The 16,774-nt window shown below is 42.1% G+C and overlaps 1 protein-coding gene across 1 annotated transcript in view; it reads right to left on the reverse strand.

Moving 5' to 3' along the window:
* Positions 1 to 2,027: 2,027 nt before the first annotated feature.
* LOC137645181 (low molecular weight phosphotyrosine protein phosphatase-like) overlaps positions 2,028 to 16,774 on the reverse strand; it is a 46,810-nt gene continuing 32,063 nt past the window's right edge. The window contains exons 3-4 of the mRNA XM_068378005.1: positions 14,777 to 14,938; positions 2,028 to 2,328 (exon numbers count right to left, since the gene is read on the reverse strand). Coding sequence (XP_068234106.1) covers positions 2,248 to 2,328; positions 14,777 to 14,938 — 243 coding nt within the window. The 3' untranslated portion in view covers positions 2,028 to 2,247. The remainder of the gene's footprint in view (positions 2,329 to 14,776; positions 14,939 to 16,774) is intronic.

Below are 16,774 nucleotides of genomic sequence, written 5' to 3' on the forward strand. Positions count from 1 at the left end.
GCAGAGGGAGCCATGGTCCTGAGTTTTGGTCCACCAGGACCAATGATCGAGGCCAAGCTCGGATCCCTGGCTACCAGGGTAACCAATCAGGACTATTATTAAGGTTCGATGTTTAGGACCCTCGAGCCGATGCAAGGGACCAGGGTTGTGACCCTGACACAGCCTTAAGCCTCTGCCACACTGGGGCTCGGTTACCTCAGCAGCAGTGAGATTGGTGATACAGTTTTTTGTTTAGGACCAACAGGGCTGAGGCACAGGGCTGGGACCATGACCTCAGTGCTAAGCGGAATAGGTGTTGCAGCCCCCAAGACCTGTTGCAAAGGGCTGAAATTGTGACCCTGTGTCACAGCTTTGAGCCTCGGTAGCACCAGGGACAGGCTTGAGCCTCGGTAGCACCAGGGACAGGGCTTGGGTACCAAACTTTCATGGTAACCAAGCGGATCATGAGATGTCCCAGTGTTTCAGCTCCCACTGGGTCTGAGGCACGGAACTAGGGGCCATGACCTTGAGCCCTGGGGCCAGTGCTCTAGTTTCCCACTTCCCCAGGTGGCCAGGTTTTCTTGCGTTGGCCTGGTGCTTTGGCATAAACGGTCGATGCAGAGGTCCAAGACATGACCCAGTGTCATGGTTTCACGCCTCAGAGATGGGATAGACAACTGATGCACAGGCCAAGGTGTGACACCACCTCTCTGTTGCATCCCAGGTTGTCTGTGTAAGCCTTGTGTTTTGGGGCCTCCCACCCCTGGATGGGCGTTGCACATGTCACGGTTTCATACCTCACCCCACACCGGGATCGGGGCTTCAGTCACCCCCAATTACAGTACTTTGGTGTCCTGGCGGGACATGTCTTTTAGCCCCCGTGTTAGCAAAATGCATGGGGCCAGAGCTGTGACATTTTGTCTGAGCCCTGAGCCTTAGACCACAGATCCGTAACTTGGGAGGGGGGGTGCTTTGGGCCCCCGGACTACTTAGGTGTCCTCGCACAATGCATGGGGCCAGAGCTGTGACACTTTGTCTAAGCCCCGAATCTCAGGCAACAGAGCCATAACTTCGTAGACAGGGTGGTCTGGTGTTAGCTACGTGTTTTTGACCATCCAGGGACGTAGCTGGAAGGTACTGGAGTACAGCTCCTTGTGTTAGCCTCTAGGACCAATGTACTTGGCTGGGGCCATAACCCTGTGTCATGTCCCTACCCATGGCACTGTAAATCAGGTTCCCTGGCTATTCAGTAACCAGGGGGCAGCCAAGAGTTACATCTCCAAACACTTGTTGCCCTTTGGTTGATGAAGGAGCTTTGACAGTCTCCATCTCTCCTTCTGCCAGGATATTAGACTCCTGCTCCTCCCTCAACTCCCGATACTTCAGTAGAGCAAGTTGAGAAGATGGCAACATTTAGAGAATTCTTTGTGCACAAGCCCGTACTACGAGAAGGGGTGGGAGAGAGGGATCTTTTCCATGTGAAGCACGTGACCGTGGTCCAGCCTTCCATTCTATCTAGCAGAAGAATGAAGAAGAGTACAACAAAAGCTCCTTTCATGTCTGCCGTGTTAGGTCCGGTGATCTGTTCCCAACTGCTAATGGCCTTCCCGGGCAACCCTGTCTCCGATTACATGGTTACTTCTGTCCTGGGGCCAATAGGCTGAGTAATAGGGCACTGGACCTTGGAGACAGACAATCACAGATCAGTACTTCTGACTGACACCTGTGCACACTTTCGAGGGTGCAATTGATACCGAAAATCCGTCCTCAGTCATTGGAGCGTATATACAGTAGGTGTCTCAAGGACACGGGCCATCCCTGGGGCACCCAATTCCCAGGATCATCATCTAGGTTGATTCAAGGAAAAATTCATCAATTCCAATTCAGTGAAACTGCATGATGGCTCCAATAATGGGAGGTGTCATAAATAGTTTCTCGGCCAAAGAATGGTAGTAATTCCTCAAGGACATTAAAAATATAGATTAAGCACAATCTATTAAGAATTTTCATGATATTTACACAGGAAGATATGAAATGAAAATTTCCAATGATAATCACCAAAAGCTGAAATTTATTTATACCATATTTCAAATGCTGCTGCCATGGAATGTAAACTTGTTACTAAAGATATATAAAACAGAATACAAATTCAACAATAGATAGCCTATAATACTGAACTTCAATTACTCAATCACTAACAAATGCTTTCTGAGCATAACATTGCACTTCCTAAAACCTTTAGTTTCCTACATTTATTGTATTTCAAGATTACTTAAAAGAATCCAAAAAACCATTGCTGCATCGAAGGCACTGTTCATAGCATTTCTCAAAACCAGCATCATCATCATCCTGAAAAGTAACAAAGAAACTATGAAGCTACGATTTCACATTTTTTTTTTTCATCTCAGTACTTCTACTGAACATGAAAGTTTCTAAAAATCTAATATTTCACAAGAAACAAATTAGTTTTGCAAATGCCTTGCTAAAGAGGAACAATTGAGAGCTAACTGTACTCACTCCACAGGAGATTTAGTTGTCTATATGTAGCTCACACAAGAAGAGGCTATGCCATTGTAATATGAAAATCCTTTTTCATGTTTGAGTTGAAAAATATGGCAAGTATAAGAAGATACTTTCTCTCAAATTCATGCAATGAAATATTGAAATAGCTTATTTTTATCCATTTTTATGCAATAAGGCCAGAAATATCATTGGAAAGCACATTGAGTGTCACTGGCAGTACATTGCAAGCCACACTGTTCAAGTGATTGATTGACTGAGTTTTCTGACATCCTGACATCTAAGGTCATTGTAATTTAAAACAATAAAAGTAAAGATGTCCTTATAAAAGTTAAATAGTTTTCATAAGACCTGCTTCTGAAATAAATCTCAAAATGCCGCTAGCATGGAACGATACATACATCATATCCAAGAGTCTTGGCAAGGATGAACCTGTCATCCTCACCTCGAGTTTCAAACAGATATCTATTTTTTAAGGTGTTATAAGTGGGGTATTCAGTCAACAAATGCCTCACTGTCAAGGGTACCAAACAGTCATTGCAATATGGCTGGTGTTGGCCAGTTAGCAGAAACTTTGTGTCAACCGAGTGTTACCATTGTGGAGACGACAAGGAGTAGTTTCCCACTTTTGGGGCATCATGTTATATCTCCAATGAGATATAACATTTGTTATTTCTGTCATCTATCAACTACACTATCCCAATACTGTTGCCAATTATTATACAGTAATTAGAATTGTTGATGCTAGGTGAAAAATCATCACAAAGAATGGGATAACTTCTTGGTAGCAACTCAGCTGCAGCATTCTTTGCCAGTAAATCTGCCTTATGTCCAGTCAATTCTACGTGTACCGGAATCCCGCAAAATCAACCTGTTGTACCTCTCAGTCCAATAATAAAGTCACTCTAAAATCTTTAAAACTATAAGGTTATTGGAATCAAAAACTTCTAAAGCTTGTAGGACAATTTTTGCATCACTAAGGATGGTAAAATTGTCCTGCTCTTCTAACATTATTTCCTCAATAGCAGTTAGTATGCCATATAGTTCGGCAGTAAATATGGAAGCCACTAGAGGAAGTGCACCTCTACAATTAAAAGTATTACTATATACTCCAAATCCAACACCAGCATCAGATTTGGAGCCATCAGTATATATGAAAGTTGATTCCCTATGTTCCTTAACATGTTCCTAAAAAGAGACCTGGATTCTAAGTCAGACATGTTCTTTTTTATACTAACAAAATATTTACAAAAAGATATATCTGGTACTTTCCATGGAGGGGTTGGTGATACCCTAAATGGAAAAACTCTATTTCTTGCTATATCAAAACTCTTTATTAATTGCTTTACCAGAAAACCATCAGGTTGAGGAAATTTTAGGTGCAATTCAATATAGCTACAATGCCTTACAAGGTTTGCAGTCTGACAGGCTAAAGAATTATGAAGTCTTTGCAACCTAAACCAGTACTGAACAATAAAAGAGTTTTGGTAATGGTCTATAGGAAATTCTCCAGCGTCAACAAGGAGACTTGGGATAGAAGTTCTAAATGCTCCTGTGGACAATCTGATACCAGCATGGTGTATAGAACCTGATATCTTTCTTCGACTTGGGGTGGCCGAGGAGTATACTTCACACACACAACTAATTTTGGAAAAAAATAAGGCCTTGTATAATTTTCAAAGTTTTGTGGTCTGACCCCCATAATGTATGGAAGAAAAATTTGAAAAGATTCAAAGCCTCAAGACATTTTACTTTTAAGGCTTTCAAGTGGGGAACCCATGTAAACCTACAATCAAATATCAATCCTAAAAATCTAGCTTTACTTACATAAGGGATCCGTTGACCTTAGATGTATATATCTTGGTCTGGATGTACTCCCCAAATATGACAGAAATGGACAAAAACAGTTTTGTTTGTCAAAAACTTGAATCCATTCATATCAGCCCATTGAATAATTTTGTCAATTGAGAGTTGTACTTTTCTCTCAACCATCGACATTCTAGTTCCAGCAAATAATATGGAGATCATCTACAAAGAGCATTGAGAGAAAATCTTGGGGAATAACAGAGGATATTCCATTAATGGCTAATGTAAATAGGGATACAATTAGCACACTACCCTAGGGAACTCTTTCTTTCTGATATTTCCTTTCTGACAGAGTTTCACCTACTTTAACTTGAAAAAATCTATGTGAAACAAATGCTTGAATAACCAATGGTAGCTCTCCTCTCAATCCCATATTATGAATGGTTTTATGTATACCATATCTCCATGCAGTATCATATGCCTTTTTGAAATAATAAAAAAAAAAAAGTTACATGGGGCTGTTTGGAAGCAAAGGCTTCACAATTAGAGGACTCAAGTCTTACCAACACATCAGTCGTTGAGTGCATTTTTCTAAATCCACACTGGATAGGAGATAAAATACCTTCCTTCTCCAGGTACCACACCAGTCTTGCATTGACCATCTTTTCCCTGATCTTACAAACAAGATGTCATTGCAATTGGTCGACAGTTTGCTGATAAAAACTTATCCTTACCTGGTTTTAAAAATGCTAACATAATAGCTAGTTCCCAAACATTTGGATAACTATGATTATGCCATATTCTGTTAATAATGCTTAAAATAAATAACTTGGTTTTAACAGGTACATGTTTAATCATTACATATGGAATTCCATCAGGTTCAAGGGCTGTATCATTGCATGCAGCAATTGCAAAATCAAAGTCCCTTTTGGTAAAAAGAGCATTGTAAGGTTCCTCCTTTTCTGTTGTAAAATTTAACAGTTCCCGCTCTTCAAGGCTTCTATAGTGATAACCAGGAGCCGTTTCACATTTGCACATAACCAAACCTAACCAACAGTAGAGAAATGTTCAGCTAAAGCATTGCTAACCTCAGTAGCTCCAGTCACATACTGACCATTTACCCTCGAAACAGGAGGTGGGTTGGGAGTTAATTTGCCAGCTATCTTTTTCTCTTTCCTCCATAGAGAAGACGGTTGTGTTCTAATATTGACAGAGGAAGCAAATGATATCCGAGATTGGTGCCTAACTTCTTTTATTGCACAGAACTGTACTCTGCATTTCTTGTATATAATGAAATTCTCCTCAGTTCAGTGTCTGCGCAGTCAAGTTAATGATCTTCTTGTGGCTCTGCGCTGGACCATTAGTTCCAATAAGCACCAAGGGATTGGTTGCTGTTTAAATAAACTTGTGGTTTTGGGAATTGAAATGACTCCTGCTGTATGTAGAGTTCCATTCAGTAAGTCTATGGCGTCATCTACACACTTAAACTGTTCTGCATTCCCTTCAATTTCAATTAGCTCCCAAAATCTATACCAGTCTGCTTTGTCAAGGTTCCATCGTGGTGATCTCTATAACGGTGGATTATTGTTTGTATTGTACCCCTCTGATGGTCCAGCACTTTGCTGCAGTAGAGGGGCTTGAGTGTCTCAATGATGGGCTGGGCAATGGCGGTGGGGTAGTTTATCCACCCTGGCAGGCTCAACCATACCGCTAAGGCCAGTTCGGAGAGACCAGACCAAGACTGGACCCCTATAGGCCTTCTCCTTTATTTAAGATAAGCAAAGGCTAGGAGAAGGAAAACTCCAAAATCAAACCAAACAAGACCCCAACGGCGGAGCTTCCCAGCGCCGGCGGAAGAGGGCAATGCCTGTCGGGTAGGCAACAAGGCGGGCCTTGACATAACAAGAACCCGGCAGCCCGATGCAACCAACATCGGAGAAGCCGCCTGTCTCATATGTCTTGAGCCGCGGTGAAAACGATGTGGGCCAAGTGTGTGTGCGTGGCCGTTGTAAAGCCACGACCACCCAAAACAATATACCCAGCTACTGGCATTCTGCCGTTTCCTCCACCCTTCTTCTGATAGGAGGCTGATGGCTAACAACAAAACCCAATACTCGGACACGAGTGGGCGCCGACGACGATTGTTTGTATTTATAATAATTAGAGCATGATCACTAGTAGGACAATCATCTAAAATTCTCCATTCAAAATCAAGAGGGCAGTTGGAGCTTGCAATTGAAAGGTCAAAGCATGACAGGGTCCCTGTCTGAACACGAAAGTGTGGGCTCCCCTGTATGAAGTAGGCCCACATCTTCATTTTTCCACAAATGATATAATATTGGCCCTCGTGTTTGCTAAAACACTATCGCAACGAAAGTATACTTACCAGATGGTTCACTCCTTACCCTACCTGTGGGATAGTACCAAAACAGATATAGGGGCACAGGTGTAAGCTGAACCCGCCTGTTAGAACTGAGACCAAGAAAATATGGAATCATCCTCCTCATATCAGTAATGATGGGTTTTCGGCCAGAAGCCGACAGTCCTACCTCAAGGATTGGATCCCAGCAGATTCCTATGACCCAACTCTTGAAAATATTTCCGCCGAAATAAAAAGGTCCAAACCATCTTTAGAATGACAGAGATCATCCAATACTCTCACATATAGCTTTGAATGCAAATACCTTCAAACCGTGATCCCTTCTCCCATTCTTCTAAGGAGGCAGTGGTAACAAATGTGGAAATATCCACCCCATTCAAGAAAAAATAAAAATAATAAATGAATAAATAAAAATAAAGAAAATATATATATGCATATATACAGTACATACATTTATAAAATTAGGAGAATGTCAAAGTGATATTGAGAAGAAGAAATAGATAGAGAGAGAAATTTAGATTCAAACTGGGGGAACAACTTTCCCAAGTTGCTATCTATGTGAAAATTTCAACATATACTGTATAGAGAACTAAAAGAATTGAGAGAAAAATCTAATTATCCCAAACCATTTTTTTTCTCATTCAAATGCATTGTACAATAATTTGGTCTATTGTGCATATTGATCGAAATCCCAGACACCTCATTCCACTGTAGAAACAAAAAAGATGAGCTAGCTGTGGTAGTTTAGTTCATTAGTTCATGCACACAAGTTTTATCAGGTCTTGAGGGTTAAATGAATGGTTCTTCAAGGAGTCTGATTTGCCTGTGTGGTTGTAAGGTTGGCACTTTGGTTAAAGTCCTGAGTTTGAATTGTAAACATTTTACTTTCAAAAATTTCCTGTTACACAACAACTTTTCTTTGGCATAGCCTGAGTAGCAATCTAGATAGGACATGAAGATGAGGGCGCTCAGGTTAAAGGAACATTAAGAGAATAAGGGAGCTCTCAAGAAAGAGTGATATAAAGAACCCAAAGTTCTAAAAGGAGCATGGAGCCAGAAGTCACACTAGAGCCCCATTAGAATAGACAGCAGTGAGACAAAACATCTTTGTAGTGTGTAATGGAAGCTGCCCTTCAAATCTACATGCTTACCAGAAAGTCAATTTGCAATGGTCAGGATAATGAACCTCAAAACAACATACTCATCATAAGGTAACTACAAGGTCTAATGAATTGAGAATAAAATAAACGTGTCATGAGGTCGCTACAAGGCCTAATGAGTTGAGAAAAAATAAACCAATCAAATAAGACATTGAGAAAAAAACTAGTAAATATATCTGAGAGAGAGAGAGAGAGAGAGAGAGAGAGAGAGAGAGAGAGAGAGAGAGAGAGAGAGAGAGAGAGAGAGAGAGATGCCTGCTTAGTGAGACTTATTGCAACTTTCAAAGATAACTTGTAATCATGACTTAGATCAGGTGTTGCTGTTTAAAACCTGAAAATAGGTGTCAAAGTACTGAAAATTTCTGAGCAGCTTTCCTGGAAGTAATCCTTAAATATGTTATTTTGATAATAAAATAAATTTTTGAATATACTTACCCGGTGATTATAATAGCTGCAACTCTGTTGCTCGACAGAAAACTCTAAGGTAAAACTCGCCAGCGATCGCTACACAGGTTGCGGGTGTGCCCAACAGCGCCATCTGTCGTCCAGATACCCAGTACTCAATGTAAACAAAGACTCAATTTTCTCCTCGTTCCACTGCGTCTCTATTGGGGAGGAAGGGAGGGTCCTTTAATTTATAATCACCGGGTAAGTATATTCAAAAATTTATTTTATTATCAAAATAACATTTTTCAATATTTAACTTAGCCGGTGATTATAATAGCTGATTCACACCCAGGGGGGTGGGTAGAGACCAGCAATATATGTTTACATTATTATGAGCTAAGAGTTTTTATTTCATTTTAGAAGTTATCAAAATAACAAAAACAAAATAAATAGGTACCTGGTAAGGAAGTCAACTTGAACAATTACTCTGCCTTTTTAAGTACGTCTTCCTTACGGAGCCTCGCGATCCTCTTAGGATGCTGAGCGACCCCTAGGAGCTGAAGTATCAAGGGTTGCAACCCATACAACAGGACCTCATCAAAACCCCTAATCTAGGCGCTCTCAAGAAATGACTTTGACCACCCGCCAAATCAACCAGGATGCGAAAGGCTTCTTAGCCTTCCGGACAACCCAAAAAACAACAATAAAAACATTTCCAGAGAAAGATTAAAAGGGTATGGAATTAGGGAATTGTAGTGGTTGAGCCCTCACCCACTACTGCACTCGCTGCTACGAATGGTCCCAGTGTGTAGCAGTTCTTGTAAAGAGACTGGACATCTTTCAAGTAAAATGACGCGAACACTGACTTGCTTCTCCAATAGGTTGCGTCCATTATACTTTGCAGAGATATATTTTGCTTAAAGGCCACGGAAGTTGTTACAGCTCTAACTTCGTGCGTCTTCACCTTAAGCAAAGATCGGTCTTCCTCACTCAGATGTGAATGAGCTTCTCGTATTAACACTCTGATAAAGTCTGACCAAGCATTCTTTGACAAAGGCAAGGATGGTTTCTTAACTGAACACCATAAAGCTTCAGATTAGCCTTGTAAAGGTTTAGTACGCTTTAAATAGAACTTAAGAGCTCTAACAGGGCATAAGACTCTTTCTAGTTCATTGCCTACGATCTCCGATAAGCTGGGGATATCGAAAGATTTAGCCCAAGGCCGAGAAGGCAGCTCATTTTTGGCTAGAAAACCAAGTTGTAGCGAACAAGTGGCTTTTTCTGACGAAAATCCTATGTTCTTGCTGAAGGCATGAATCTCACTGACTCTTTTAGCCGAGGCTAAGCATACCAGGAAAAGAGTCTTAAGAGTGAGATCTTTCAGGGAGGCTGATTGTAACGGCTCCAACCTGTCTGATATGAAGAATCTTAGTACCACGTCTAAATTCCATCCAGGGGTAGCCAAACGACGCTCCTTGGTGGTCTCAAAAGACTTAAGGAGGTCTTGCAGATCTTTATGTTTGGAAAGATCTAAGCCTCTATGCCGGAAGACCGATGCCAACATGCTTCTGTAGCCCTTGATAGTGGGAGCTGAAAGGGATCGTCCTTTTCTCAGGTATAAGAGAAAAACAGCTATTTGAGCTACAGAAGTACTGGTCGAGGATACAGAAACTGACTTGCACCAGTCTCGGAAGACTTCCCACTTCGATTGGTAGACTCTAATGGAAGAAGCTCTCCTTGCTCTAGCAATCGCACTGGCTGCTTCCTTCGAAAAGCCTCTAGCTCTCGAGAGTCTTTCGATAGACTGAAGGCAGTCAGACGAAGAGCGTGGAGGCTTTGGAGTACCTTCTTTACGTGTGGCTGACGTAGAAGGTCTACCCTTAGAGGAAGACTACTGGGAACGTCTACTAACCATCGAAGTATCTCGGTGAACCATTCTCTCGCGGGCCAGAGGGAAGCAACTAACGTCAACCTTGTCCCTTCGTGAGAGGCGAACTTCTGCAGTACCTTGTTGACAATCTTGAACGGTGGGAATGCGTAGAGATCCAGATGTGACCAATCTAGGAGGAAAGCATCTATATGTATTGCTGCTGGGTCCGGGACTGGAGAGCAATAGATTGGAAGCCTCTTGGTCAGCGAGGTTGCAAAGAGATCTATGGATGGTTTTACCCCAAGTGGCCCAAAGTCTCTTGCACACATCCTTGTGGAGGGTCCATTCGGTTGGAATTACTTGCCCTTTCCGACTGAGACAATCTGCTATGACGTTCAAGTCGCCTTGGATGAACCTCGTTACTAGGGAGATGTCTTGACCTTTTGACCAGATGAGCAGGTCCCTTGTGATCTCGTACAACGTCAGTGAGTGGGTACCTCCTTGTTTGGAGATGTACGCCAAGGCCGTGGTGATGTCCGAGTTAACTTCCACCACTTTGCCTCGAAGGAGAGACTTGAAGCTTTTCAAGGCCAGATGTACTGCCAACAGCTCCTTGCAGTTGATATGCATGCTCCTCTGACTCGAGTTCCACAGTCCTGAGCATTCCCGACCGTCTAGTGTCGCGCCCCAGCCCACGTCCGATGCGTCCGAGAAGAGAACGTGGTTGGGAGTCTGAACAGCCAGGGGAAGACCCTCTCTTAGGTTGATATTGTCCTTTCACCAAGTCAGACAAGACTTTATCTTTTCGGAAACCGGGATCGAGACCGCTTCTAGCGTCTTGTCCTTTTTCCAGTGAAAAGCTAGATGGTATTGAAGAGGACGGAGGTGTAGTCTTCCTAGTGACACAAATTGTTCCACGGATGACAGCGTCCCTACCAGACTCATCCACAGCCTGACTGAGCAGCGTTCCTTCTTCAGCATCTTCTGGATGGATAGCAGGGCTTGATCTATTCTGGGGGCTGATCGTCTTGTTGTTCAGCAACGTCCTCATCAGAGGGTTCCTCATCCGAAAACTGATGAGGAAACGGCAACGGAGTGGGCAACGTCTGGCTCGCTGAGTCCGGTCGCACTGGTGGATGCGTGACGGAGCCGGACGCAATATCATGGAACTGCTGCACAGTCTGTGAACTGTCAACAACCATGGGTGCGCGAGGAAGCACAGTGTCAACCCTAGACTGTCTAGACCGTCTGGGTTGTGCAGTCACCACCCTACCGGGTTGCTGAGGTTGACGCACTGCGTCAAAACAAGTCACCTCTGCTGGTTGTTGAACGTCCTGAACGTCAACAACCACCTCCGAGCGTCGCTTAACGTCAACGTGCGGCTGGCAACCCACACTGGGTCGCATCGGTGGAGGAACCACCTCAACTGGCAGACGCGAGTAGGTTACCTCAGCGTCAACAGGGCGCACAACCGACCGGTTGGAAGGTTGTTGGCCAGAAGGTTCGGTAGCAACCTTCTCCGCATTAAAGTCCTCTATCAAGGACGCAAGGTTGGACTGCATGTCTTGCAGCAAAGCCCATTTAGGGTCTACGGGAGCAGGTGTGGCAACAGACGGGGTTAGCGACTGAGGCGGTACCGTTTACCATCCCTGAAAGCCTTGTTTTGCGTGACATAATTGTACAGCAAAACTTCAAAGGCTCGAAAACAGCTGTGAAGTTGACCTGTAAACAACTTGGAGCGTCTCCTGGCCAGGCGCCAGGGAGAGTCTACGAGAATTGAGAAGTCTATCTGGGCAGAGGCATGAACTCCCAAGCCGAGAACTTCTCTCGTGTCATATCAGACTCTCGCTCTATAAACCAGTTTAAAAGAAGGGAAAGCAAAGGCTGTATCCCCCAAACTCCTCCTGGTGAAAAACCAGTCGCCTATCCAACGTAAAGCTCTCTAGGAGAGCGAGAGAGCACTAGCTTAAAAACAACGGCTTCGAAGTAGCTAGGCGAACGAGGAGCAGCAGTTACAAAAAGATCCGGACAAAGATCCTTAAAAAAATCATCATGATTTAATTAAAGTCCATAGGAGGCTAAGCAGTCCTCAAGGGAATATCAGTAGGAGGGGGAACAGCAACTTCCTCATCTACAGGAACCTTGTCCGATAAAAGCTGAGTCTCAAGCAAGGGAGAGACCTACCGTGGTGGCAATGCTTTACAAGCAGAGTCCACACTCACTGGTGCATTAGTAGCGGACCAGAACGCAACGTCATGTAACTGCTTGACAGTCTGTGAACTGTCAACAACTGAACTGTCAACCACAACAGGAGCGTGAGGACGCACAGCGTCCACTCGAGACTGCTTTGACTGCCTAGACTGAGCAGTCAAAACAACTCTAGAATGCGGAGGTTGACGCACAGCGTCAAAACAAGTCAACTCCGATTGTTAGTGAACGTCTTGAACGTCAACAGGAGCATCAGCAAGTGGCCTAACGTCCAAATGCGGCTGAAAAACCACACGAGACCGCATCGAGTGTGGTTCTAAACAACCTGACTGACGTGACTAAGCTACGCCAACGTCAACAGTAAGCACAAAGGAACGTTAGGTTGGCTGAAAGCCAGGATATCGATGAGATAAACGGCTAGACTCAACGGACTAATCGGCAGAATAGTCTTCCATAAGGGAGGCAAGCATATACTGCATGTCTTGCCATACAACCCATTAAGGATCAACGGAAATGGTTGTGGTAAGAGACGAGGGTAACGTCTGTGACCGCAACACTTTGCCTACAAAAAAAGACTCTCGGAGTCTGTGTTACGCTTTTGTTAGGCGGCGAGCAGTTATCCGATGACTGCATAGGGTCAGAGCTGTCCTAATGGTTGTAACCAGGACGCTGGACCTGTCCTGAAAGGACTGACTTTCGCTTAAGAGCTTCGAAACCTTGTGACAGGTTTCTTATGCGAAAAGCCTTCGGATGACGAGGAGAAACAACGTCTCTCTCGTCTTATGGTAGGGGAGATCTTGGTAAGATACACCCGATACCATAGAGGGAAAACGTCTGTTCGTTGGTCAAGGCCTCTCGAACCCATAAGTCGTTTGACATTACTTCTCCCCTGGGCTTGGGAGCATGTAAGAGGTCCCGGACTAGGTGAACGACAGGCACGAACAGACGAACCCTCGGACGCAACACTGTAACACTTTGCGCACATCACTTTATCACTTCGATTTTCTGTTTTGCACTTATTTCACTGAAATCGAAACTTTTACTGATTTCTACCTGAAACACGCAATTCTACCCTTCATTAAACGGTAGTAATTGCGAAATCAGTCGTATAATGCAAGCTCATTAATACCAGCAAAAAACAGAAAACATATTTTAAGATAAAAAAATCAGTGGCTGGGAAAGAGACTAAACACTAGTTCATATAACTACGTTTTCAATCTCTCACCGCACATAGCCTGGGGACGAGAATAAAAAACTAAAACGTTTTATCCTTCCTCCCCGTACAGCGACTAGGGACGAGAGTAACTCGAGAACAACGTTACCCGCTTGAACGGAACGTTTTCTCTCCTCTCTCTCCCTCCGTCTCTATCTCTCTCTCTCTTTCTCTCTTGATTTCGCACCTAAGAGAAGAGCCCAATTATATTTCGTCAAAAAAACATGTTATTTGACTAAAGGAAAAAACTGAAAGGTTTTTCAAATAAAAAGTTCCTTTAAAATATAATTTAAAACATTTAAGCTAAGAAAGAATGAACAAAACGTCAGAATCGATTTACTCTTACTGCAAAGTGAAACCGTGATACACTCTCTCTCTATCGTAACGATAGAGCGCATGTTGAACGTCCTGAACGTCAACAACTGCGTAGCATAAATAAACTAAACGTTAGTTCATCTTTGAAAACAGTACGAAGACTATCAAAGAAATTCTTTCATAAAATATTACATTTAAAACGTTTTAAATCCTTAGCTCTTTAAAAGCTAATTACGATATAAAGGGCTCAGCGTTGATTAACTTCGGTTTCCAAGTTAGGACTGCCTAATCTCAGGAAAGGTCTATATAAACAAAACATTAAAATTATTTTTATATGTTTATAATAAATGGAAAGTTAATCGAAGAGGCCTAATAAAGGCGGAGAGATATAAAATATATAGAGGAAAATCTATAACGTGATATAATTACTAAAAGCCTAAACACACTTCCGTCTAAGGGAAGGGTCGGCCATTTAAAAGTGAAAGAAAGTCCATACTCTCTTTGTCACCATAAGTAAATCTATCCAAAACGAGTTCAAGATTTAAGATGAAGATAAAACACCTGCATAGCGAAAGCTCAAAACTAGAATAAAGTACTTCACCAATTAGTTGTGAAAAAACTCCAGTTTAGCAACAGCGAGTAAGTACGTCTTGTCGATAGCTCGACAGAGAGAAAATTGAGTCTTTGTTTACATTGAGTACTGGGTATCTGGACGACAGATGGCACTGTTGGGCACACCCGCAACCTGTGTAGCGATCGCTGGCGAGTTTTACCTTAGAGTTTTCTGTCGAGCAACAGAGTTGCAGCTATTATAATCACCGGCTAAGTTAAATATTGAAAAATATGAACTGAAAATCCAATAAATAGCTCACCTTGTAGATCATGATTAAATATTTTGAAATCATAATACAGTAATAACAAATAAAATCAATACTTACATAGTAAGGGTCTCTAATAATCACTTCTCCTTTAGGATCATATGATCCAAAAAGTTCAATCTTTGCAGTGTAAGACTTTGGACCTGCATCTTTTATGTCTGATATATTTTCATGATCCATACCAAAGATGTAATCGTAGTGGGTGAAATCCTCTTTCTTAATCTGAAATAGATAACAATTTCCCATAAATAAAGGATACTTAAAAGAATTATGGATTCTGTTATGCATCACACCTATTCTCTTTATAAAACCAATGTTCCCTAAATCATAAATGCATGAAAAATGTTTATCATGACACTAAAATTACTTGAATTCAGTACTTAATCAAATAATTTACACAAAATCAATGCATACATGAAAAGAAATTTCTAAGGAAAAGGTTATAGTATAATCAAAACCCTGTACTGTACTTTGCCTTTAAGAAAATTCTGTGACAAGGCATGCCATAAATCTACACCAATGATTAATGTATCAAGAACTCAAACCCTTGTTATGATTGAAGTAACCTTGACATAATGTTGAAAGATGTAAATGACAGGTGATATCTTTGCCTTGGGTCCTACAACTTTAATTTGGCATTTTCTCTTCTTGTCATTTCTGGTAATATTATTATTACTAGCTAAGCTACAACCCTAGTTGGAATAGCAGGATGCTATAAGCACAAGGGCTCCAACAAGGAAAAAATAGCCCAGTGAGGAACAGAAATAAGGAAATAAATAAACTAAAAGAGAAGTAATGCACAATTAACATATTTTAAAAACAGTAACAACATTAAAAGACATTTTTCAAACTATAAAAAGTGACATGTCAGCCTGTTCAACATAAAAAAATTTGCAGCAAATTAGAACTTTTGAAGTTCCACTGACAACTACCCGATTAGCAAGATCATTCTACAACTTGGTCACACATGGAATACAAAATGATATTTTGATTATAAAATAAATTTTTGAATATACTTACCCGGTGAATATATAATAGCTGACGTCTCGGACGGCTCGACAGAAAAACACAAAAACTCGCGAGCGATCGCCATGAAGGTTGCGGGTGTGCCCACCAGCGCCAACTATCGGCCAGATACCGCATATACATGTAAACAGCTCCAGTTCTTCTCATCCCGCTGGGTCTCTATCGGGGAGGAAGGGGGGGCCTTTAATTTATATATTCACCGGGTAAGTATATTCAAAAATTTATTTTATAATCAAAATATCATTTTTAAATATTAAACTTAGCCGGTGAATATATAATAGCTGATTCACACCCATGGTGGTGGGTAGAGACCAGTATTGATACAGTTTATGGCGTATATGCTTAGAGTTTTTGACAGTTATATTATAACAAAACCCAAATAAATATAGGTACCTGGTAAGGAAGCTGACTTTGACGATTACTCTGCCTTGTTAGTCTGTCTTCCTCACGAAGCCCAGCCATCCTCTTAGGATGCTGAAAGACTCCCAGGAGCTGAAGTATCAAGGGCGGCAACCCATACAACAGGACCTCATCAAACCCCTAATCTGGGCGCTCTCAAGAAATGACATTTGACCACTCGCCAAATCTACCAGGATGCGAAAGGCTTCTTAGCCTTCCGTACAACCCAAAAACAAGATTAAAAACATTTCAAGAGACAGATTAAAAGGATATTGGAATTAAGGGAATGTAGTTTTAGAACCCTCACCCACTACTGCACTCGCTGCAACGAATGGACCCAGTGTGTAGCAGTCCTCATAAAGAGTCTGGACATCTTTTAAGTAAAATGACGCGAATACCGACTTGCTTCTCCAAAAGGTCGCGTCCATAATACTTCGCAGAGATCTATTTTGCTTAAAGGCCACGGAAGTTGCTATAGCTCTTACTTCGTGTGTCTTAACCTTAAGCAAGCAACGGTCTTTTTCACTCAAGTGAGAATGAGCCTCTCGGATTAAAAATCTGATAAAATATGACAAAGCATTCTTTGACATAGGTAATGATGGTTTCTTAACTGAGCACCATAAGGCCTCAGAT

Source organism: Palaemon carinicauda, chromosome 8, assembly GCF_036898095.1.
Source record: "Palaemon carinicauda isolate YSFRI2023 chromosome 8, ASM3689809v2, whole genome shotgun sequence".
NCBI lineage: Eukaryota > Metazoa > Arthropoda > Malacostraca > Decapoda > Palaemonidae > Palaemon > Palaemon carinicauda.